This window comes from Podarcis vaucheri (genome assembly GCF_965113315.1).
Source record: "Podarcis vaucheri genome assembly, chromosome: 3".
In the NCBI taxonomy this organism is placed as follows: domain Eukaryota; kingdom Metazoa; phylum Chordata; class Lepidosauria; order Squamata; family Lacertidae; genus Podarcis; species Podarcis vaucheri.
The window spans coordinates 92,812,305-92,838,434 of record NC_138761.1 but is presented as its reverse complement, the minus strand read 5'-3'; the positions used below and the strand labels follow the sequence as shown (position 1 = coordinate 92,838,434).

Sequence of the window (26,130 nt, the reverse complement as noted above, 5' to 3'; positions counted from 1 at the left end):
GCTCGAATCATGAGCATTTTTTTTTGGCTTTGTTTTGACCTGCACACTTGGTAGAGAACCATTCTGAAAGAGTCCTGCTCAGCGAGACCTAGAAAATCTACCATTGGGAAACAAACACCCCAGAATGGAGATCTATACCTGCCTTTTTGTTTTTTGTTGCTTTGCAGTCATGCTTTGCATGGACAGACTATATGCCTCCAATAATAATATTCTGCTGAAAGACCATTCGACGGAAAACAGAGCCAAAAGGACACTATCCAGGGGAAGTTACTGTAGGCTACGAGGCTGCTGTCCAGGCAGAGATGATGGCTGCACCTTTCTGTACTATGCCAGGAATGCCACATGCTACTGTGATGCTTTCTGTTCCTCAGGCCCTCCTGGCTCTGTAGACTGCTGCCCTGATTTCTGGACTGTTTGCCGGGGCCACCCGATTACAGCTTCATCAGTGCTAGCGGGTGAGTGTTGAATATCTCCAGCTGCATTTGGTGTAAAACCTATGTGTCCCCCTGAATGTATACTGGCCAAATACTACAACGTTATTTATTTTTTTAGAAACTGTTATTGGCAAGTTAGGAGGTGTGTCCTCTACTTGGAGATGACAGAGATGGAATCTGGGACCTTCTGCATCAAAAGCAGACACTCTATGACTGAGCTAAGAACCTTCCCCACAGATAGAATCTGTGAACTTGCAAAATTAAGCAATACATTTGGTAGCATTGCTCATTTTAAACACATTTTAATAGAAATCAAAATGTATCGCAAATGACATTTCTCAAATTTCACCGGAAGTTATTAACAAAACATGCTCTTAGATTTCACACACTGCACTGCGACAGATACCGTAAAGTCATTTAGCACGCAAAATTATGTTATGCTTTTACCACCTGTAATCGTAGAGGCTAACATAATCAATTGACTTCAGTTAGTCATAGCTTTGAAGATGAATTCAAATAATGTTTGGAAAGTCGATACCTGTTTCAGAAAAAAATATTTAAAGGCATCCTCTGAGATCTAATAAGGAAAACATCCCTGGCAAATCTGGATTCGCCCTCTCATCTCTGAAGATGAGTCAGGGCTCTAGATCTATAGACAGGAATGTACAGCAAAGCAGCAACAAACAAGTGGCTTTGTTCCTATTTAGATGGAATCTGATCCTCTTTTTTTTCATTTGTCTTTTCGGTTCTGGACCTGGTGTTTTTGCTTCTAGATTCTAAAACCCTTGTGTAATTCATGGGAACAACAATGTAGGAAGCTGTCAGTCAGGCCATTGGTCCATCAAGTTAACTACTGCACACACTGCATACCGCATACACTGACGCGGGTGGTGCCTTGGGCTAAACCACGGAGCCTCTTGGGCTTGCTGATCAGAAGGTCGGGGGTTCAAATCCTCACAATCGGTAAGCTCACATTGCCCTGTCCCAGCTCCTGCCAACCTAGCAGTTCGAAAGCACACCAGTGTAAGTAGGTAAATGGGTACTGCTGTGGCAGGAAGGTAAACAGCTTTTCCATGCACTCTGGATTCTGTCATGGTGTTCCATTGCCCCAGAAGGGGTTTAGTCATGGGTCACATGACCCAGAAAGCTGTCTGTGGACAAACACCGGCTCCCTTGGCCTGAAAGCAAGATGAGCGCCACAACCCCATAGTCACCTTTGACTGGACTTAACCATCCAGGGGTCCGTTACCTTTACCTTTTTTTTTACAATGACTTGCAGAATCACTCCAAGGATTTCAGATATCTGGAGATGCTTGGAATTGAACCTGTGACCTTCTGCATGCAAAGCCAATGTTCTACCACTGAGCTAAGGCCCAAAATCACTGGTAGACTTTAAGAGAGCTATACCAATTTTACACCAGCTGCTTCTCCTCTCCTACTCCAAACCAAACCAGACTCAAATAATATTAAGGACTATAGTAGCAAGAGTATCACCAGTACATGGATTACACATGGGACCAAAGGTCTACAAATTTCTGATATTGCATGTGTTCTTCATGGAATCCATTGCCAACTAGGTTGGGAGAGGGGGAACTGATGTCCCTCTTGGTATTGCTGGACTACAACTCCCATTATCCCTGACAATTGACCACGCTGGCTGAGGCTGATGGACCTTGGAGTCCAACAACATCACTAGCCCTGAATTAAGCAAGGCTATCCACGGAAATAATGCAAGCACTAACCTGGCTCTAGTTCCAGCAGAAAAGCATGAAAAGGAAATGCGGAAAGGGACAGGGCTCCGTTCTCGCCCTCCAATTTCCACACACCTCTGAAAGAAAAGAGAATCTCTGCTGAATACCAATAACAAGTTGGCTCCTTTCAGTTAAATTGCCGGCAAACAATTCTTCCAGCTGATAGCCTGGCGTGGAGCTGTATTTGCCAAGGAAACCCCATGGAGGAGAATATCTATTCTCTGCTAATGATGACAGAGGCTCCCTCATTTGAGGCAGCGCAGATCAGAAGGACTTTCTGTGAAGCAGCTGTGAAGAGTGGAATTCAGTGAGGCTTGTTCCTCCAGGAAGCTGGAGGAAGAGAAAGACACTTGGCATCTTCCCACCTCAGGCAGGATTCTCTTTGCTGCAATGAGCTGTGCACATCAGCCCATTAAAGCCTGTTACAGATACATCTATCTATCTATCTATCTATCTATCTATCTATCTATCTATCTATCTATCATCTATCTATCTATCTATCTATCATCTATCTATCTATCTATCTATCTACCTATCTATCTATCATCATCTATCTATCATCTATCTATCTATCATCTATCACCTATCACCTATCATCTATCTATCTATCTATCTATCTATCTATCATCTATCTATCTATCTATCTATCTATCTATCTATCTATCTATCATCTATTTCTGCCTCTATGAACTGAAAAATAATACTAAATCTATCTCCTACTTAGAAAAGAGAGGGGTGATTGTCTCCTGATCACAAAAAAGGTCTGTATAATTTTTTCGCCTGGTGGATTGGAGGCACCTTATTAACTATTAGTGGCCTCGATTCATAAATATTATCTAAAGCTGCAAGTCTCTGCAGTTCTATTGATTCAGTGTCTATCGGTTGTATATGGTACTTTAGAGAATACAAGAGGACAGGTCCCTGCCCTGATGAGCTTACAATCTAAAATGAAAACTTGGGGGAACAACGGAAGAGTGGTAGAAACATGTTTTGGGGTAAACATGGGAGTTGGGGTAAACATGGTTACATGTGAGAAGGGCTGTAGCTCAGTGGCTTAGCTGATGCACCAAGCTGAACTATAAAAAGACCAGGGAGGAGCACAATGGCCATGATCCTCTCCTCAGGAACCTGTGTATTTGTGTGTTAATGCCAAGTCAAGCCCTGGTTTGGCTTAGCGTTACTTCCAAAAGTGGCCACAGAGTTAGAGAAGATGACTCTGAAATATCAGAGATATGCCACTGGGAATAAGCCCTATCAAGCAGACTTGCTCCTGAGTAAACATGCACAGGATTGGCCTACACATTAAATAGAGGGTGTTAGTTGTGACTAGCGTAAGTCTGTTGCTCTCAACAGGACTGTATCACACAATTATCTTTAGTAGGGTTTTGCCTAATATTCATGACTTCTTTTTCTTTCTTTTTTGGAGACATTCCAGACCCATTAGTTTTTCAACTATACTGTGTTCAGAATTAGCTGACAGGAAAATGCATGTTTCATTCCATGTTTATATGAATCTAATGATGCTTGTGTACTCTGCTTAAAGTGAGTACACAGCATAAATTTTTCAGACAGGGGAAACAAAGGAATGATCATTAAACCTTTTTAGGAATGTGAATAATTATGCTGGAAGCAGAGGGATATGTAAACAGCATTACAAGAATATATAATGAAATCTTTTCTCAATTTGTACGGGCATGATTCGCTTATTCATCGAGTTCACTGATGCAGAAAATTAAAATGTCTACTTGGCAGAAACTGGGCGGTGGGACAGAATGCTATCCTCTGTCTTTAGGCAAATTATGTACAATCAATTACCTCGCTGGCATTTGGCTAATTATGGCCTCCTTTTTTCTATGTACTGCATTGGCAGGATGCTTCAAAGGTGGTCGGTACTATGAAGAAGGAGCAACAATTCAAGACAACTGCAATTCCTGGTAATTGAGAGAAACAAATGAAGCGTCTTCACTCTTAAGATCAGCCTTAAGAAACCAGCTCTTGTCTATCTCACAAACTCACTAGCTGGTTTTAGGCAACCCATTCATCTCCCACCTGCAATATAGACAGAATATGTGGCAAGGATTCCAATAAGATAATGGATGTGAAACACTTCATGCATTTTAAGTCGCTGTATAGATACTGAGTCCTGCCAACCTAGCAGTTCGAAAGCACGTCAAAGTGCAAGTAGATAACTAGGTAGCGCACCGGTGGGAAGATAAACGGCATTTCTGTGCGCTGCTCTGGTTTGCCAGAAGCGGCTTAGTCATGCTGGCCACATAACCCAGAAGCTGTACGCCGGGTCCCTCGGCCAATAAAGCGAGATGAGCGCCGCAACCCCAGAGTCGGCCATGACTGGATCTGATGATCAGGGGTCCCTTTACCTTTACCTATAGATACTGAGACTATTTGAAATAGGAGTTGGCTATTACTGCACCCATGTTGTTTGGCTGATAGGTGATTCACCAAATTTATTAATTAGAGACTGTGAAGTAGGAGATCACAGGTTCCAGTTGCTCTTTCAAATTCAGCTAAGGAATTTAGATCTTGTGGAGGTTTCTTTTGAAAGGGAAAAGAATACTGGAATCTCTGTCAGAAAAGCTGCTGGTGCATTAAAATCCATAATTAAAAGCTTGTTTAGTTCTTAGTCATTGACCTTATACAGATCAATGTGATTGAAGAGGAGTAAAAAAGGAGGAGTAAAAAAGAAAGAGAACTGAAATATTGTCCCCTCCCTGCCCCTTAAATGTAATTCTGGATTACATCTTAAGTTAGGGCAACTAACAGGGTGAGCCTATCCATGTCTATGTAGAAGTAAGTCCTCTTGAGTTCAGTGGGGGCTTATTACCAGGCGAGTGGGTTTAGGATTGCAGACTGAGGCAGCAGAAGCATATTTAAACTAAAATCCCACAGCATTTTCCAAGCAATACAGGACGGACAGAGGGAGGGATTGAGAGAAAGAGAGAGAGCCATCTACACCTTATTTTGAATGCATTAACAAGCCCATTAACCTCTCTTTCAAATGGATATTAATTGGGCAATTTTCATTGCATGACTGCATGCATTACAGAGAGAGCAAAGCACTAACATGACTAATTTCTTGATTAGATAAAATGGTCTGTTGTATCTGAGGACCCAGCTGCTGGTCTTGGCCAGATTCCAATCCCAAATCTATCCTAACAATTCTGCAGCAGCATTTGGACTGTGAATGGTCTGGAAAGCAGAATGTACAACCCTAGAATGAATTCCATTTCTATCTGGGGAACAGGTCTGCAGGCATGTGACAGTTTATGATTCTTCACTTTAAGGACATTGTCACAAACGCGAAAATGGTAAAGGACCCCTGGACGGTTAGGTCCAGTCAAATTTGACTATGGGGTGTGGTGCTCATCTCCACTCTCAGGACACCATGACAGAAGCCAGAGCTCACAGAAACACTGTATATCTTCCTGCCACAGTGGTACCTATTTATCTACTCCTGCTGGTATGCTTTCAAACTGTTAGATTGGCAGGAGCTGAGACAAAGCAACAGGAGCTCACCCCTTCGTGCGGATTTGAACTGCTTCAGCAAGCTCAAGAGGCTTGGTGGGTTCAGACCACATTAAGAAGCTCGGATGAACATGGTGTGCAAGATTTTTCTGAGATAGGGCAGGGATCTGTTCCAAAGAACAGCTATATTCTGGGGGACAACTGTAAATCATAAAGATTTAGAAGAACCCATTCTTTTGTGGGGCCCATAAGGGTTACTGAATACCCACTAACCTTGATTATTGATTAAAAAAAAACCTGTCACCAAGCAGATAAAACAAAGAAGGAATATATGACAGAAGCCCAAATGTTCTTCACCAGATACACACACAGAGAGGGAGAGATGAAAAGAGGATTATAAGATCATTGTTTTAGGACAACGTACTATGTGTTTGTAATTATTCTCCACAAACTTTTCCTATGTAAGTCTAACTCTCTCCTTTTATTCCTTTCAGCAAATGCATGAGCAGCAAGTGGAACTGCCTAGAAGAAACGTGCCTCGTGCAGCCCAACTTAATTAAACAAATCAACGATGGTAACTATGGGTGAGAAAAGTCCTGTTCTGCAGCACTAAGATGGAAATAGCTCCCATTTTATTGACAGAGAAAAAGATCACTTGAGCCTTACGCAATTGCCTTGATATCTTTTTTCCCCCCAAGCACCATGCCCACAGATGTGTGTGCATGCATTTGTTATTACACCTCCTCTGTGAGTACAGCGCAAGATATGTGATTTTCTTCTTTTGAAATAACTCTATGCAGCTATTCCTCTACACAGCATAGAGAAGCAACCTCTCTCCGAAGCTTCAAACATTATTCCCCCGACGATTTCGATATCGAGAGTAACAGCTTCACACAAACAAATTGAATGCTGAGTGCCCCATGAAGTTAGTTTCCATTTTCAAGAAGGAGCACATTGATTTTTATAACTTTATGATTTGATGACTCTTTATATTGAACATATAGGCCACTTAATCCACTAAGGATTTCTGCTCTGTGCAGCGCATCCTTGAACCAGCAAAGTGCACTAAGATACAGCAAAATGTCACCAAGATTTTTTCATCTTAACTGATCCCATGGGAGACAAAATGCAGAAACAGTATTACTTTCTGCTGCAATTCCCATATCTTGCTGCCTGGGCCTGGAAGGTCTATACATCACAAGCAGCAGAAATGTCACAATTAAAAGGTGACTAAATTGAAACCCTGGTTTCATTTTGTAATAACTCCCCCTGCTCCAAAAATGTATGTTTGTATCCATGATCACACACACACACTACAGGAGGATAGCCATGCATAAAGTAGACCCTGTCCCATAATAACATTTGTTAATGTAAAATGACTGTGTTTGTTAGTGGGGCATTTTAAGTAATGTTCTTGAGCAGTCGCCGGGTGAAACCCTAAGTAAATTGGATCCTATTTCTTAAGATAGGAGGACCCCTGGATGGTTAAGTCCAGTCAAAGGCGACTATGGGGTGTGGCGCTCATCTCACTTCAGGTTGAGGGAGATAGCGTTTGTCCACATAAAGCTTTCCAGGTCATGTAGTACAAACCACTTCTAAACCACTTCTGGCACAATGGGACACAGTGATGAATACCAGAGCGCACAAAAACTTGCACTGGTGTGCTTTCGAACTGCTAGGTTGGTAGGAGCTGGGACAGAGCAATGGGAGCTCACCACCGTTACACTGACTCGAACTGCTGACCTTCCAATGGGCAACCCCAACAGGGTTGGTGCTTTAGACCACAGTGCCACCCTCTCCCAGTAGATAAGACAAAAAAGGGATGTGTGTGTCTCACACTATGTATGTGTGTATGTGTAAGTACTGTTGCAGCAAAAGACAACCCCTTGCATTTCAACTGTAGGTGAGATTACCATGATCACTGTTCCACTACCATTTTTGTGTCAGCAAAGGTTCATGTGATAAACATGATCTTGGAAGTCTAAATCATCATGGTTCCTGGAAATGGGTTTGCTGTGGGTGATACCTAGTGTTACCTGTAGAGTAGACCATTGAAACCCATTGATTTCACCTTGGATATCACCACATATGGATCAGGCATTTCAACACTACAGGGAAAAGAATACCTATGGTAGATGCAAGGGGGACATTTTAAACAAGCAAGCAAGCAAGCAAACAAACAAACAAATGTGAAAGAAACCAAGATAAAATCTGAGTGATAAATCTTGAGACCGGATGCACAGAAATAAATCTTGTGGTTGTGCATATCTATAGCAAAGCTCTATCTTCTGTGATTAACTCACTGCAATTTTGCACATAGTATTAGCTGATCAGCAATATGACTAAGCTATAGTATGATAGTGCACTGAATGATGTGAATTTGTGTGAATGATGAAACTCAGGAATACCATATTTATGTTGAAAGGAGGGAAATTGCCCAGAATTATCAAAGTATTATCTTAAAAGGAATGGGCAATGTATTCCTTTTTATTGTACGAATGCAGACATTGAATGGCAAGTTTAAATGCTCCCATTTCCCACATCAGTGGAAGATCGTTTCCTATGGAGGAAAATCTTATGAAGGCTTCATTCAAAACTTTTTTAAAATGGCAACATCTATGATGAACTGCCCATAGAGCTAAACATGCGTGACTAACACACTATTTTTTATTTTTTTATCACTGAGGCAGCTGGAAAGCTAAGAACTACAGCCAGTTCTGGGGAATGAGTTTGAAAGAAGGTTTCTATTATCGTCTTGGCACGTTTCCCCCATCTGCTGCCCTGCTGGACACAAGACAAATCACGGTAGGTTTTCATTTTCTCTCCTCTCTTCAAACAGCAAACTTCAATGGAGCCTTTCCCCACAGTTATCCTCAAGCTATTCTTCAAATGGATTTGTCCATCATCCTGGGCATGACACTGAGGGAATGTGTCAAGCACAGGCAGTTGGCTAACCAGGTGAAAATCGTGATTCTCTTATATGTGAAAATGAAATCTTCCTCTGATGGAAAGCTGCTCACTCAGATTAGCACAAAGAATCACAGAATCATAAAACTATAGAATTGGAAAGAACCCCAAGGGTCATCTAGTCCAACCCCCTGCAATGCAGGAATCTCAGCTAAAGCATCCATGACAGATGACCATCCAACCTCTGCTTAAAAACCTCCAAGGAAGGAGAGTCCACCACCTTCTGAGGGAAGGTCTGTCCTGTTGTCGAACAACTCTTGCCATCAGAAAGTTTTTCCTGATGTTTAGTCAGAATCTCCTTTCTTGTAACCTGAATCCATTTGTTCAGATCATACCCTGAAGTACAGAAGAAAACAAGCTTGCTCCATCTTCCATGTGACAGCCCTTTAGTTGGCTACCAAATCTCCTCTTTTCTAGGCTAAGCACACCAAACTCCCCCAACCATTCCTCATAAGGCTTGGTTTCCAGGCCCTTGATCATTTCAGTTGCCCTCCTCTGCACAGCTTGTCCATGTCCTTAAACTGTGGCACCCAGAACTGGACATAATATTCCAGGTGTGGTATGTCCAAGGCAGAAAAGGGTGGTCCTATGACTTCCCTTGATCTGACACTGGACTTCTGTTGATGCAGCCTAGAATAGCATTAGTCTGAAATAACATGTAACAATTAGAAAACATATAACACTTGGAAAAAGTGGTCCTTAGAAATCCACCCATATGGGGTCAAATGGGGAAAGGCTGTGGCTCAGTGGCAAAGCATCTCTTTTGGATGCAGAAGGTCCCCAGGTACAATCCCCAGCATATCTAGGTTGGTCTGGGAGATCCTGCCATCTGAAACCCTAGGGAGTCACTATTGGTCATAATATGTATGTTTGAATATAGTTATCCAGTCAAATGCCTTGGATTTCTTGTAGGAAAACCTGATCACAGAAACAGATTTCCCCGATTTTTTTGTGGCCTCGTATGAATGGCCTGGGTGGATTCATGACCCACTGGATCAGAGAAACTGTGCAGCATCCTGGGCCTTTTCAACTGCAAGTAATGTGTCCCTCCCCTCTTTTTCTTGCACCCTAAACATAGGAGAGAGGCTGTCCATGCTTGCAATAGAATATTTCAGTTAGTAGTTCACTGCTTGCTAGAGAAGGTTTGTGCATCTCTTTACTTTTCCAAAAGTTTCAAAAGGGTTTACTATTTTATCTGTTTAGGGTAGTCTTTTTCCCTTTGGGATTATCCTTCTCTTATTTATTGCCTCCCCTCTAATGCCCCTTAAATGGGGAGGTGGATTGTAAGCTAGAATAAAAAATAGACGCAGACTGGACTTTGGGGTGCAGAGTAACATGCAAATGCAATCTTCCCTAACCACATCAATAGAGTAAACAGCATGTCTATCATATGCAGCCAGGCATCCCCTTAGATGGGAACTCTCTGTGTACACAGGCGCCCATGCAAGAGATCAGTATAAGACAGGGGTCAGTCAACCCTTTAGAAAGTAGGATACTTCTTTCAAGCCTAATTTCAGTGTGGAGGGGGTGCCAGGGAAAGGCTCTGTGGATACATGTGACCCTTGTTGGAATAGAATGGACTACTCTTCTGATCTACAGGAAGTTGTGGATTTTTGCAAACCAATGAACTAATGCCTGGTTGATTTGGATAACATAGCAATATAGAAATCGGTGGGGGTGGGAAGATAGAATTTGGTGAAAAGATGCTCAGAGGTCTCTTTCCCTCATCAGCACCAGAAAGTGGAAGAGCAGCTTGGCCCTAGCCATTGGCTGGGGACCAACCATGCACTGGAGTTGTCTGCTTTTCCTTCCCATCTATTTCTCTAGGAAAAACCTATCTGTAGCTATGATTAGTTGCCCTCTGGCAGCAGGAAGGAGTGGCAGGATGCTCTGGGTGGAATCCATCATTCCGCTTGCTTCATGGCTTTTGAACCAGCAGATGGCTCTGGCAATATGGGAGGAAGAGAGAGGAGTGTTGACCATTTCATCTTCCGTCTAGTGCCTCCTGTTCCTCTCTCTCACACACACACACAAAAATTGTCCCAGACCCTCCACAACACCATGGAAGTTGGCTCGGGGGCCTCCAGGATGAAGGGCGGAATTGGGGGCAATCCCATCTCCTCTTCCATTAGTGGAGGAATCTGCTGGATCAAAGGTTGTCATGGGAGTGGAATGACAGCACTGGAATCTGCTCTTTGGCTCCAGTCACCATCCAAAACAACCTGGGTACTAACCTAGAGAAGGGCTTCTCCCACAAAGTCACCAGTGGAAACTCTGGCAGTGGTGGGATACAGAGAAGGAGAAAGGTCATAGCTCAGTGGTAGAGCATCTGCTTTGTAAACAGAAGGTCCCAGTTTCAATCCCTGGCATCTCCAGGTAGGACTGGGAATGCCTCATATCTGAAACCCTGGAATGTGGCTGCAGGTTAATGTGGGGAAATCTGAGCTAGAAGGACCTATTGTCCGACTAGATATGGAGCAGCTTCCTGTGTCACTCTCAGAAGTGGATGTACACGTTTGTGTGGGAAGAAATCCCAGGTCCCAAGCCATACAGGGACTTCTCAGGTACGCTTTAGGTAGGATATACCCTGTAGGCAAGCAAATTGGGGCATCTTGAGTTTCTCAACTTGCCTTCCAGCTGGCCAAAGGGATTGATCACATTTGAAGATGCAACCTATCAAAGTCCTAGGAAGTGCATCTCCAATTGTGTGGGAATGTGAAACCTTAAAGTTAAGGGCATTCCCTCATAGCAATTTGCTAGAATTAAAGGACACTCTGTGGTTCCATATATATTCTGTGACACAGATTTATTATGTCTGGCATGGAGAAAATTCTAACCGTCCAAACAATATAAATTACTTAGTAATCCAACTGTTTCCCATAAAACAGGTGTTGCGGCAGACAGAATAGCAATTGGGTCCAAAGGCCGTTTCACAGACAACCTTTCCCCTCAAAATTTGATCTCTTGTGACACCAGAAACCAGCTTGGATGCAGAGGAGGAAGCATAAATGGGGCTTGGTCTTACCTCAAAAAATATGGGTAAATAAATCATTTACTTACTGTGCTTTTAGAGCTTAAAATAATCAACAGCAATAATGTTTAAGAAAAGCAACTTATATATGTGAACATCCTGAAGCAAAACAAATACAAAGTCACCAAACTGACATATTTTAAATTTATGCAAAGCATAAGTGCAAATCTGATAAGATTTCCCAATAATTTTCTCAGTATCAGTGAGAAGTGCCATATGAATTGCAGATCTATTGTCCAGAGAGTGCAATGTTAATGTATTCATATACTTAAGCCATGCCATTCATATGCAAGAAAGTGTACGCAGGAGATGTGAGTGCAAATATGACTTCCCTCATTGACTCAAGGATGGCCTTAGGACCCAGCTACATTAGTAAAGAACTAGTGATCTGAATGTGCTATAAACATGCAACACCAGATGGCACCAGAGAGCAGGAAATTTTAAAAAGTGATTTTCCATAGAGATTTTTCCCCTTTTGTTAAAACGATCTAATTTCTGACATATTTATGGGGGGGGGATTTCTGTGTTTAGATCCACCCACAGTTTCTTGGACCAGTTACAGTGCGCCATCTGTAACATTTAAAAAGTAGCAACCTCCTTAGATTGTTACAAAGATGAACGCTATAATACTGACGCCACCTTAGAAATAGGACTGGTGTAAATATAATAGGATTGATTCCTGGGACGTGTCATGGTCATCAAGCTCTCTAATAACTGACATAAGCAAATTTCCAAACTAATTTTGAATCAGATTTGACATTTGACCAACAATTCCTTGATTGTCAGGGTCTGTTTATTTGAATGTGGTAGCTAAATCCAGAGGGGAAGCTGTACTGGCCTGTTGCAACAAAAACAACTTCTGGTTAGGCAAGTAGTGTGCTGCAGCCAGCAGTGGCAGCAAGTGATGTATTCCTTGGTGGCTGGATCTGCTGCCTCGGTAGATCCTGCTGCCCAAAGTGTTTGCCTCACCTTGCCTCATGGGTGGGGCAGCCCTGATTGTACTGTAAGTTGCTGAAACAACAGTGAGGTCTGTAGCACCTTAAAGGCAAGCAAATATATTACAACATACATTTTCATTTACTAGAGTTTACCTCAACTCTATGATTCTGTGATTCATTGGATATGTCAGCTACAGCGGTCCAATACTGAGGGCCTTTTGGCAGTTCCCTCATGGTGAGAACGGAAGCTACAGGCAGCCAGGCAGAAGGCCTTTTCAGTAGACACACCTGCCTTGTGGAATGCCCTCCTGACAGATGTTGAAGAGTTAAACACAGCAACTCTTCTCCCTTTCTTTCTTTCTCTCTCTCTCTCTCTCTCTCTCTCTCTCTCTGTTTGTAACCATCTGAAGACAGCCCTATTTCAGGAAGCTTTTTTATTGTTGTTGTTGTTCAAAGCTTTACTAACTTCAACTTCTTCAAAAACAGTTCCAAAATGTTCAAAATGATACATCCAAATAATTCCATAAGACATATGCCTGTCCAAGACATAGGCTCATCTACTTAGAAATAAAATGACTTATAATCACAGCTGACAAGCATAGTGCGCTCTCTCTCTCTTTTTATTAGATGATGATTTTATTTTGACAATGTAAGGATCATAAATAAATAAGAACAAAAATGTGCACTCCACCACCCTTTTCATTTCAACAGTACAAATTCTACAAACACCTTCCATATTTCCACAAAATCATTTCTCCTGCATGTTCCCCATTGGGGAGCTTTTAATGTTTGTTGTTTTGTTTTTCCTGTATTTTTGTTGGAAGCCACCCAGAGTGGCTGGGGCAACCCAGTCAGATGAGCGTGTTGTTGCTGCTGTTAAACAATGTATACCCTAGTCCACAAAAGCTTTGTCAGAATAAATTTGTTAGTTATTTAGATGCCACTGGATTCTTTGTTATCTTAGCAACTTAAAGCACAATCCTATATACCCTGCCCCCATTCAGAAGTAAGCCCTGTGAGGTTCAGTGAAACTTAATGCCTTGATTAAGTGCATCCTACACTTACCTAATTGGGAGAAAGCCCAGTTGACCTCAGCAAGACTTACTTCTGTGTAGACATGTATTGTTTCATAAATGGCTCATTGCTGATTCATACATCAAAACCAGAATGTCACACGAAAGTGACTTTTACCTGTAGCATATTCTTTTTGGAATGAAGGGTGTGATGGTTCCCTCAGGGTCTACCGTGGAGACTTCTTTACATTAGGTGCGTCTGTCACCTCTCAGCCTACTCTGCCCAGGCTTGCTCCCTTCAAGTTTGAGGTTATGCATCTCCATTCTGGAGGCAGCACCACAGTGCAGTAATGAACTTCTCATGTTCCTAAGACACACCCTAGTCTCTTGAAGGGAAGAGCCATAGCTCAGTGGCAGAGCATCTCATTTGTACACAGAAACTCCAGGTACAATCCCTGGTACCTCCAGGCAGGAGTAGGAGAGACCCTCATCTAAGCCCTGTAGGGCTGCTGTCAGTCACTGTAGATGGCGCTGATCAGGATCTGAAATCCTTAAAGATGGCTAAGTAAGAGCTCAAATAACATTCATTCTACACCTTCCTTGTTCCCTAATGAGCCCGAAATGACAGCCAAAAGGGTGTTGCCGGTTTTCTTAAATAAAGGATTTGCGTAAGCGCAAGTTCTTTGCTCACTCACAGCTCAATATGAGTGGATCGTAGTCACCAAAAGTCATTCTCCTTGAGAAAATGAGACAATGAAAGCTCAGTCTGCAGTGGATGTTTCTGAACATACAAATCATCACTTGCCATTATAGCACTTGAGGAGGGAAGAAGCTGGCATGGCCTCTCTTAAAGACAGCTCATCTGCCCAGCAGATCCTATCTTTAGGCCCTCATAGCTCCGGCAACTCTACTTCTCTTATTTTCTCACTTCCACCCAACTATAATAATGCTGCAAGATTCAGAGACTGCACTCCATACACAGGTATAGCAGGGCAAGACACCAACTAGTAGAAAGTGGAATGGGTGTGGAAGCCTGCATTCAGCAGCCCCCAAACAGATGTGTAGAATCATGTGTCTTGTACTACAAGTCTGTGCAAGTGGTTCTGCGTCTGAGCAATTTAAGGGACATGTGCTGAGCATTCGGTTACTCCCAGAGTTCTACAGATTTAGGCACATGCTGCAGTGTTTCCTCCAAATCAACATGGTGGCCTCCAGATCTTATTGGACACCAGCTCCCAGCAGCCCCAGACAACAAGGCCAACACGATGGAAGCTGGAGCCCAGCAACGCTGGGAGGGCACCAGGTTCACTATCCCTGAACTAAGGAACTTTAAAGCGAATGCCATATTCCATTTGTAATTAAAAGCACCTTCTAAATTTCCCCTCTCTAGCTTCACTAAATGACCTCTTCCTTCTACCATTCCTTCCTGCCACCAGTCCTTCAGAGTAGAAAATAATTCTACCTACTGAGTTAAGTAATCCCCTATAATTCTCCTTTAGAAATTTGTTCAGAATGCTTAAAAGAATATTTAGAAGGAAAGTGCATTTTAAAAGAAGAAGCACGTTAGGCCGTTCTCCCTGCCCCATTATTTTTATCTCGAGGGGGAAATGTCACTTTTGTAGGATTTAAATGTAAAGTAATCCTGTGTTGGTAACAAAGCCTCATCAGCACTAGTAATTATGCATGTTGTGGCGATGTGACAGATCTCAGAGATGAAAATTAGGACTCCCTTTCACTGGAGAAACCTAAAATTTTACCTGCTTGTTCACTGCGGTTTAAACGTCCTATTTACTTAAATGTGACTGATGCAAGACTCATTTGTCAGTATTGCACTAACTGTAGTTATTCTATGCCAGTGGGATGCTAACTTTCTAAATTGATTTGACAAGGCTCTTAAGAAAATGTAATAGGCTCACACACAAATTTAAACATCTCTAAGCAGCTCCCTATATCAATATTTAATTATCTGTGGTGGGTATCCTATACCAATAAACCTGGAAGGGAATAAGCCTCATTGACTTCAATGGGACTTGCTTCTGAATAGATATGTATAAGATTATGCTGTAAGTCTGCCATCCTGCAGGTACAGATTTGGCTGCAGAGCTTACACACTTAAGAAGTCAGAGTGGTGTTCCATCTGGCACCTTAGGACATTACCATAGCTAGTGGACCACTGTTGAGCTGAGCATTTCGGAAGGCCCATCCTACTAAATGGAAGGCATCTCTCCATGGTTTAGATTTAAGGCACCCAACAGCTCATTATTCTCCTGTTTCAGTAGCAGGGACGTGGATGGGGACCTGGACAAGAACTGCCTGTTGAGATACCCTATTGAGAGAGACGAAGGGCCTCCATGGCTAACCTGGGGCCCTAGAGATGTTGATGGACTACAGCTCCCATCATCACTTACCATTGACCATGCTGGCTGGAGCTGATGGGAATTGGAGAGTAACACCTTGAGGGCCACAGGTTCTCCACCCGATTTAGAAGGCAGTAAACCTGCTGAGATGCAGACTGCTTAACACTGCTTAACACAACATGGATGCACCTACAATGGCTTCTTATGAGAGCATTTTCCACGCCCTGCATAATTCATTCAGCATGTAAGGTGGACTCTAAGATACCTGTTGATCCCATAGATCTCAGCTGAATTTTGGTCCCAGCCCATGTGGTGTAGCGGGGAGAATTAATAAACTAGGACCTGGGAGAAGAAGAGTACAATGCCACATTCTTGAGGAAGCTCAATGGATGACTTTGTGCTAGTCATTGTCTCTTACCCTAACCTACCACACAGGGTTATTGTGAGGATAAAATGCATAGGGGGAAGGGGCAGAGAACCATGTGTGCCACACCGAGCTCTTTTGAGGAACGGTATAAACAAGTACTATTTTAATGAGTGGATAAGCCACAACATGGAGCTCTTTTTCTCCACCCCTTCTATGCTACCTTGTCTAGCATTATTTTCAATGACTTCCAGTCATTGAGAACTTCTGCACAGAATGAGCAGTTCAAGCATACTGCCTTTCTAACTGAACAGTTGTGCTGACTAATACTTTAAAGTCTTTTAGAAGCACACTGGAAGCCTTAGAAGATATCTCAAATCCTGGAAAAGAAGAATCAGTAATTGACCTTTCTTAATGTCTGTTCTGGGCCTTTGTTGGCAAGGTGATGTCTCTGCTTTTTTTGTTGCAGCGTAGTATTTTGTTATTAGAGGTTTTGGAGCACTGCATGATTGTTGTGCTGATGATGCTCAGCTCTTTCCCTGAAATACCTAAATCAGGTGCGGCTATGAAAGTATTGTGCAAGACCAGTGTCTAGATGGGTGAAGGTCATCAGACTGAGCTCGACTCATGAGGCTCCAGGTTGTATACAAAGTTAGAGCTACTCAGAGTATAATGGGCATGGTTAACTTCAGTCCATTAATTTCAGTGGGTCTTCTTTGAATAGGGCCCAGCTGAATGCAATCTTTTCACCCTGATTCTAGTCTTTTTTGAATTCAATAACTTGCCTTCCAGTCCCAGCTGCATTTCTAAATCGAATTAACTAGATGAAAGCCATAATACAGAAAATGATTTGACATATTATTTGACAATCTTCTTTTGCCCTGAAAGGATCTAATGTCCTTACCGTGCCTTATTATTTGATTTAATGTATTATGCAGGTATTCTTCAGCAACTCTAAAATAATAAATGAGCCTCCCTCCTCCTGCTTTGCACCGGGCATCTTCTACCCTGCCTTTGGCACTTTAATCTTTTCTGCCGCCTTTTGCTCTCCCTACCCCACCCCACACTCATTTACCAATTATCGTCAATGACATGCCAAGGAATTAACACACAAATGCCTTGCATAGAAATAAAATGATGTGCAGTCTGTCCATGTGTCAAATGAAAAAGAAAGATCCAGCTGTAGCAAAGGGATATACAGAATAAACCTGAATTGCCAGGAGGCTGCTTGGCCTAAAAAAAAACCCCTGTAAACCAATATAAGGAAGATCAAAGAGGTGTATGTCCAGTAATAGATGCCCACAGGCTCCAACTGAATCTTTAAACTCACCACCACCACCACCACCACCTCAAACAGCATTACAGCCCACCTGCCATTACCAGCGGCAATGGGAGTCTCATGTGTTCATCTCATAGTTCTTAGTAGCATCCACTGGTGTCATCTGCTGCAAGTAGGCTGTTCATATTACAAACAGCCTGTTTGTGAGGATGTTGCATGCCACTCTGGCAGGGATGGGAGACCAGTTGGACCACAAGTCAGTGGTGTAGTGCGGGGGACACAGGGGTGATTGCTCCAGGTGCAAAATTGTTAGGGATACAACATTTCAGCACCTGGTGCTACCTCAGTACAGCTGTGTGCTGGCAACCAATGCTACGCTACTGCTACAAGTCCCATTAGATCCCTGACCATTTGCCATGCTGGCTGGGGCCAAGGAGAGTTGGAGTCCAACAACATCTGGATTCATCCATACCCAATAGGAAGTGTGCATAGGTTTCCCTTTCCATGCCTGATGTGTTCCTGTGCGTGAGCAGGAAGGAAGCGAACTTTCCAAATCAATCAGAATTTATTCAGTAAAAGTCTATATTGACCTTGAATGTGTATAATTTGTTGTTCATTATTGCTAGAGGCAGCCTATATCTCTTTTCTACAGCGCATTTGAAAACCAATGGAACAAATTATTCTTTACTGCTCTTTTCACATGGCAGAAATTAATTGACACAAAAAAGAATTAAATACAAGACCATGTTTCCTACAAGCATTTAACACATAAATGACCTTAAGCATTACTTCAGCAGATGCACACACATAACTTTATATATATATATTATTTTGCCATAAAATGGACTTCTAAGTGATTAAAGGGCAACAGAGCATGCTTATAAAATGTTTACTATAATGTGGGAATTCAGAGCAAAATGTCAACAGGATGCTAAGTGGTCCTTCCTGGATGACTCACGGAGGGGAACAAAACAGGCTGATGAGTATATACGGAATTGTAAAATCAAGATGGTGAAAAATAGCAACCCTCAGAAGGTCGTGCAGAAGGGGATGTGGACCTCAGACTGAAAAGGTTCGCCAACCCTGTCCTAAAAGCATCTGATTGACCAAGGTGGGAATAATCCTAACCCTACTTACCTGGATTTCTTTTTATTGATTGATTGATTGATTGCCACTCAGAATCATAGAACTGTAGAGTCGGAAGGGACCACGAGGATCATCTAGTCCAACCCCCTGCAATGCAAGAATCTTTTGCCCAATGTGGGTCTCAAACCCACAACCCTGAGATTAAGAGTCTCATGCTCTACCGACTGAGCTATCAGCAGTTCATCACCATTACTTCATTACTGCTTCATATCTACTTCGATAACTCTGTCTTTATTGTGCCACAAGGCTCTTTGTTGGTGTTGCTGCAATGGGGCTTCCCCTCTGGAAAGGCAACACACAGGGAATATTTGTAAATGGTTGATGGCTGAGATATGTGTATCTATCGTTGGCTCGATATATGTTTTAAAAAACATATGTTTCTGTATTGGCGGATGACAAAATAGAATAGAATAGAATTTATTATTTATACCCTGCCCATCTGGCTGGGTTCCCCAGTCACTCTGGGCGGCTTCCAACAAAGTATTAAAATACAGTAGTCTGTTAAACATTAAAAGCTTCCCTAAAGAGGGCTGCCTTCAAATGTCTTCTAAAAGTCTGGTAGTTGTTTTTCTCTTTGACATCTGGAGAAGGAGGAGGAGTTTGGATTTGATATCCTGCTTTATCACTACCCGAAGGAGTTTCAAAGCGGCTAACATTCTCTTTTGCCTTCCTCCCCCACAACAAACACTCTGTGAGGTGAGTGAGGCTGAGAGACTTCAGAGAAGTGTGACTGGCCCAAGGTTACCCAGCAGCTGCATGTGGAGGAGCGGGGAAGCGAACCCAGTTCACCAGATTACGAGTACACCGCTCTTAACCACTACACCACACTGGTGGGAGGGTGTTCCACAGGGCAGGTGCCACTACCGAGAAGGCCCTCTGCCTGGCTCCCTGTAACTTGGCTTCTCGCAGTGAGGGAACCACCAGAAGGCCCTCAGCGCTGGACCTCAGTGTCCAGGCAGAACGATGGAGGTGGAGACGCTCCTTCAGGAAGACCTGTGCAAAATAAGCCAATTGCAGTGGAATGGAAAATGGTGGATAAAAGTGCAAGTGGACTAAGGTGCAGTCACATGATGGCACATTCACACATCTTTAGACCCTTTAGATGTTGCCTTTCAACTCTCCTTTGCCATAGCCAATATGGCCAACAGTCAGGGATGATGTTAGTTATAGCACAAAAACATCTGAAGGGTCATAGATTCTCCATCATTACTCCAAAGCAATTGCTTCCAAACTATGGGCAGGATTCAACTAATGACTCCCATCAACCCAAACCCTGTGCAAGGATTTCTACTTGTGCAACAGGGGATTTCCCCCTCTCCCCATGAACTCCCAAAATTTGGCTCTGGTAGGTTCAAGAGGACTTAAAAATTAAAACACAGAATTCAAAAATAATAATAATAAATAATGTGTCGTCTGATCCCAATAGGCTGGTGTCTCATGCTTGCTACCCATTATTCTGGAATCAATCTGACCCGGCTGCTTGTGGGGTTTCAAGTGTGGCTGATGCTGCTGGGAAAAGGCAGGCTACGCGACCATGTCCAAATGCCTTAGAACCATCCAACCGCATTTATCAGTGCGGTTCTCCCTACAGAATCTCCTCACAGGTAAGTGCAGACAACAGGTGAGTGGGGCTGAGATACTTCAGAGAAGAGTGACTGGCCCAAGGTCACCCAGCAGCTGCATGTGGAGGAGCGGGGAAGCGAACCCAGTTCACCAGATTACGAGTACACCGCTCTTAACCACTACACCACACTTACAAATAACCACACGCTGCAAATAAAACATTTTAAGTGTATTTTAAGTGCAATATACAATGTGACACTAGATGGCGATGGTGAGCCATGGAAAATTCAATGTATTTTTTAAAACGCTTTTTTAAAAAAATAAAAGTGTTTTCAAAGTGGTTTTTATATGTGTCTAGATTCCACCTAGGTGTCTGGTACCTTTCTTGAACTATGGAATGAACCATAAAGTTAAAAACAGATATATGATAATAAAATGCATTACTGCATTACAGGACTGCTATAATATATGTGAAAGTTCTTTCAAAACTTTACAGCACTGGATAAAAGTTTGTTATTATATCATCACTGTGAAAGTAAACTTTGTGTCCCCTGAGAGGAAGCATTCAGGTAAATTTCCTTTAAAACACGACAATAAACAAAACCCAATGAAATTCTAGAGATAAAATCTTTAGTTTGAAACAACAGTTGAGGCACTTACAAATTTACTAATGCACCAATAAGCATGGAAATTGAAAAAGCATTAAGTGGAAGCTAGTCATTCACATTAGCCTGTGCAGCCGGAAGATCAGACAATTTATCACACTCGTTAAATTCAGCCCGTTGTAAAAGCTTTATATCCAACTCATTCTGAAATGTTAAATTTGGGGAAATATATGCAAAAATAGTATATGTCTCTTCCCTCCACTTTTAGGAGACGGACATAATGAAAGAAATTAAGGAGAACGGGCCAGTGCAAGGTAAAGAAAACAAATGCTCTTGATTGCAACACCAAAACCAAATTATTGCATCCTGCCCACACATAAAAGCAAGCCCTGTGTAAGGTCCTTTGTGCCAACACCACACGTCACACCAAGCATCAAACAGATGTCTGTATCACTGATAGGGCTGCTTACCTCTGTTTAGATAACATCCCCACCAGTACTATAATGGCAATGTCTTCCCTGCATATGTTGTCTTCCTTCCCCTGGTCCTTAGGAACATAGGGAGGTGTCTCAGACAGTCAGGTCGTTAGTCCATCGAACTCATTGTCTACACTGATTGGCAGCTGTCAACCAGGATTTCAGAAAAGGCATCTTTCTCGACCCTATCTGGAGAGGGTAGGAATGGGGAAATGAATGAAGCTGCAGGAAACACCAGGAATGGGAAGACAGAACTGCTTTGCTTCCACTTACACCAATGTTTTACACTTACCTTATTTGCTTATGTTTCATACTTTGGACATAAGCTGGGTTCCTTGTTAGTCTATGACCTGTCAGTGACGAGCCAGAGGTAAAATTGGAAGAATAAGGAAAATGAACATTGACTTTACTTGCTGGTTCCTTTTTTAAATCCAGCTGTCATGCACGTGTATCGTGATTTCTTCCTTTACAAGAGCGGGATCTATAAGCACATTTGGAGGACAGGTGGGCAGCTGCAACATGAGAATCACAGGAGAACCCATTCTGTCAAGATTGTTGGGTAAGTGATGTCTGAAAACATGGATCCCTGCTGAACCTCTGCTGGAAGAGTGTCCTGTTGCATGGGACCATGGACACTAAATGGCAGACTTATAGTTGAAGACATTTTGGCTTTTGAAGCACAGGGGTGGGGAATATAATATACACACCTCGTTTTGCTTCCCCTTCCGCTTCAGAGCTATAGCCCATAAAATGGACACAGTGGCTGGGCATAGACATAGGCCAATCCACACCATATATTTAAAGCACTTATTTTTAAAATATTTTAAATTAGTTTTTACTCTTACACTACTTTAATAGCTATGACTCCCACCCCCAAAAAAACACACACATGGGAATTGTAGTTTTTAAGGGTGCTAGGTATTGTAGCTCTGTGAGGGGTTTCCTAACCACTCTCATCATCCTTAACATGCTACAGTTCCTAGCATTCTTTGGGGGAAGCCGCAACTGTTAAAGTGCTATAAGAGAGCTTTAAATGTATGGTGCGGTATGATTCTTCAACATCTCCTCCTTTCCATTATTTTGCACAACAACTTCTATTGCCCTGGTTGATGCTTACTCTTAGGACTTGAGAGTCTTCCAGTGAATAAATTAAATGTATAAAACTCTACTTTAAAAGTAATTGCTTCTCGCCATTATTGATATGCGGTAGAAGTGGAGGTTTACGGATCACTGAGTGGATCGTTAACGCTACAAGCTTGCAATTAAAATACATTTCCAGCGCCTTAAGTTTCTACACACTTGCATTTTAATAAGTGATGTTTCATGATCTTATGTATGAGTGGGTATCAGCTTCCCAAGAAATTGTCTTCTCTGTCTTTTTTAGCTGCCAGAAGGCCAAGAGAGGCTTTGTGCTGCTACAGCAGCTAAAACAGCATCTTCTGTGAGGGCAAGAACTTCACAGCCGTGCCTTGCCTCCCTGGTAGTTTTTATGAATTCCCACAACTTTCTTGCCACTATTTCTCTGGGGCCAACTTGTTCCAGCACTAGGGGGAGTTATCCCAACACATCTTGAGATAAGATTGTTGGAGGCCAGGCCACTCCGGTCAACCTCCATCCCTTCTGAAGCCCACGGTGGTTTGTGATGGGAGTTGCACAGATGCTGCTTGGATGTGGCTGCCAGGTTGCTAGTGTTTTACATAACTCAGCAAGCATCTAAGTCTGGACCTTAGTGAAACTAGATTTTCTAAAGGGGGTTGTCACAAACTGGCTGCTATGGACACTGTAGTCAGGAAAATCAGGAAACTGAGCTTTGCTGAAATTATGGAGTCTTTTGAACTGGAACCCTTCATGCAACCAATTTCAAGAGGGATTCATCTGGTCAATGACAGCAGAAGGTACCAAGATACCTGCATAGCTGGTTATTTAATCCTTTGTTCCCCTAACAGTCGCTCCTTTATAGTTAGATGCTGGTGATAATCCATTCTGTAGTCTAATCAGTATCTGTAAAGGTCTGTAGTCCCAGTTCTGCTAATTTTATCCAGAGCCAAGGAATGGGTAGCTTTGGAACTGAAATAGACATGCAGAGGGCAGAAACTCAGGGGAAATGTCTTCACATTTACTTACTCTCGTTCTGTTTAACTTTGGTTCAGTGAGCTGGCAACTTCCCCACAGAAGAAAGCCCATTAAAGAAAATAAGAAGCTATTTCACTGACAAGAAGTCTAAGCTCTAACATTGCCTGCAATTTCCATGTTGACACTGAAAATACACTTCCCATCAGCATAGCAATGAGCAATATACTTTCAGATTCACTCTTCTGTTATGATTTATATTGATTGCTCACCATTTAAAAAAACATATCAGAGGGTGTATACAGACACACACAGCAGTAAAGTGCCTTCTCTGCCTTGTGGAGACACATTTTTTTTGGCCAGAGTTCACACGTTGTAGTCTTCATATTGTTGGCTTTGGTGTTTCTAATGTGTCTTTTGCTATAATTTTGCAATGCATTCTGAAGTACTTGTGGAAACTGAGAGTGCCTTCTCTTGGGTTGGCAGTCTTCTGGACAACTTTTCTTTAAAAGGAGTGTCAGTGGGTGTTGAAAGGGGAGGGAGCAAAGAAACCAATCTGTGCTAGACACACCTTCTGTGTGTACAGATGACTGTGTTTCAACAGCTTCTCATGCTGCCTGCATAGTGTGCAGGTGTAGACAGTTGCAAAATGATGTCTGCAAAAGTGATTTAGAAAACACCAAACTGCAGTGCTTCAAAGCTTGTATACAAAGATGTACACAGTCAAAAGCTCCTCCTTTGATTATTTCATCACCCCCACCCTGATGTACGGGGGAGGTGGAGAAAAAATATATAGCATATCTGATGAATGCCATCTCTTTGGATAGGTGGGGTACACTGCCAGATGCAGATGGACAAAAGCAGAAATTCTGGGTAAGTGTACTTGGGCAGTAAGATAGCGCAAAGACAGAGGACCCCCAACCAGAAAAAGTTGCTTGTGCTTAAGTCCCACTGAAAATGAATGGGTCAACTTGCAAATTAACTAACCATCCCTTTCAGTGGAACTTACTCGAGCATGACTATCTTTCTCTAGATTGGGGTCGTAGCCTTCTTTGCTCATGTAAGTTATCTAAATTTGCCTTTCCCTCCTCCCATTTTACTGTTTCATATTCATTGGTGGCATCAAGTCCATGTGATCTTCCATGGCTACCAAAACTGGGGGCTCACATTGTGGTTGGGTTGCCCACAATGCCAGTTGTTCCTAGCAAAATGTCGTGGTTTCCCTTCTGCCTTCTCACCTTATATTAGTGGCAGAATGAGTGAAAGTTCTGCTGACTGTTTCCAGTGACTATCAATGGCTGCTAGTCACAAGGCCTAAATTCTTCCTCTACAGCTGGAGGCACAAATGCTTCTGAATACCAATTGCTGTAAACCACAAGAAGGGAGAGAATTCTTGTGCTCTAATCTCACAGGCATCTGGTGGACCACTGTGAGAACAGGATGCTGGACTAGATGGGCCACTGGCCTGATTCCGGTTTGAGATATGGCAAACTAAGAGATCAGCTGCTTTAACCTTCTCATACCACAAATATACCACAACCATACCTATTGTCATGACCTTCAAGGTCTAAAACATCAGTGTTTTTTAATAATATCAATTCCCTTAGCCAGCATAAACAAGATGCCTCGTAATACCTTTCTCAAAAAGCAACAGGATAGATATGGATAACATTGTAAGCGAACTGCTTCCCAAACCAGCTGTGGGAGTGCACTGGATGCAGTGTGTACACAGCCTTAGACTACCACATGTCAAAGAGAGTTCAGGGTGTGTGTGTGTGTTGGAGGTTAGCCGGGAAAGACTGCAAGTTGGATTGGATAGAGAGAAGCTGCTTAAGCCCTCCCTCCAGCCATTCCCCAGCTCAAAATAACCATTGACAGCCCCATTGGACAGTGGACAAGAAACCACCCAGAGCAGGGAGTATTAGGTTACAAGAAGGAGATACAGAACAACTTCAGCTCATGACTTTTATAGCATTTACTCTTGTAATGTCTACTCTTGTAATGTCTGGGTGCTGTCAGTGTATGCTAATGGGCTATATATACTACAAGTTTCACTCCATATAAAGTAGTTCTTTATAAGATATGGGGGCAAGTGGCAGACCTTTTGGAAGAGGACAGTACTATTATTGCCACTGGCGATATGACTCCTTTTCTCCTTTCACTACATCCCTGCTTCACTACGATCTGGCCATTCACAGTAATAAAAAGTTATTTCTTTCCCCTCCTGTAGATTGCTGCAAATTCCTGGGGGAGCTCCTGGGGAGAAAATGGCTATTTCAGGATTTTACGTGGAGAAAACGAATGTGATATTGAAAAGCTGATTATAGCTACTAAGTGTCACCTTTAGTTGATTTTTCATTTATATCATTATTACACTCCAAAAGCTTTTTATATACCCAGAATGTACCATCTATAATGTCTTTGTGCATCCTTATGTTTTATTTGTGTGACTGTTTTACCTTCACTTAAATGTACTGCATTTCTGTGTGAATTAAAACATGGCTGTACATCCAGCATGATCAAATTCTGTTACTTGCTTTGCTTCCAGCTCCAGGGATATTGGCGGTCTGTCTATCTTTTTCTTCATTAATGGCACAAATGAAAGGTAGCATATGTGTATAACAGCCAGTTCTCATGACCTTCTCCTTCTGTA

General features: G+C 42.4%; 1 protein-coding gene across 2 annotated transcripts; it reads left to right on the top strand.

Annotated features, from left to right (window-relative positions):
• Positions 1 to 26,130, top strand: TINAG (tubulointerstitial nephritis antigen). 2 transcript variants are annotated; one of them, XM_082218341.1, is made up of 11 exons: positions 1 to 455; positions 4,056 to 4,119; positions 6,163 to 6,242; positions 8,355 to 8,473; positions 9,548 to 9,671; positions 11,524 to 11,674; positions 20,190 to 20,367; positions 21,200 to 21,245; positions 21,843 to 21,966; positions 24,305 to 24,350; positions 25,708 to 26,130. In XM_082218341.1, exons 1-11 carry the CDS (start codon positions 125 to 127, stop codon positions 25,822 to 25,824), a joined length of 1,380 nt encoding a protein of 459 aa, XP_082074467.1. In that variant the 5' UTR covers positions 1 to 124; the 3' UTR covers positions 25,825 to 26,130. The 2 variants fall into 2 exon arrangements, with proteins under 2 accessions (XP_082074467.1, XP_082074466.1); XM_082218340.1 differs by having other exon boundaries at positions 6,163 to 6,252; positions 8,359 to 8,473; positions 25,708 to 26,019.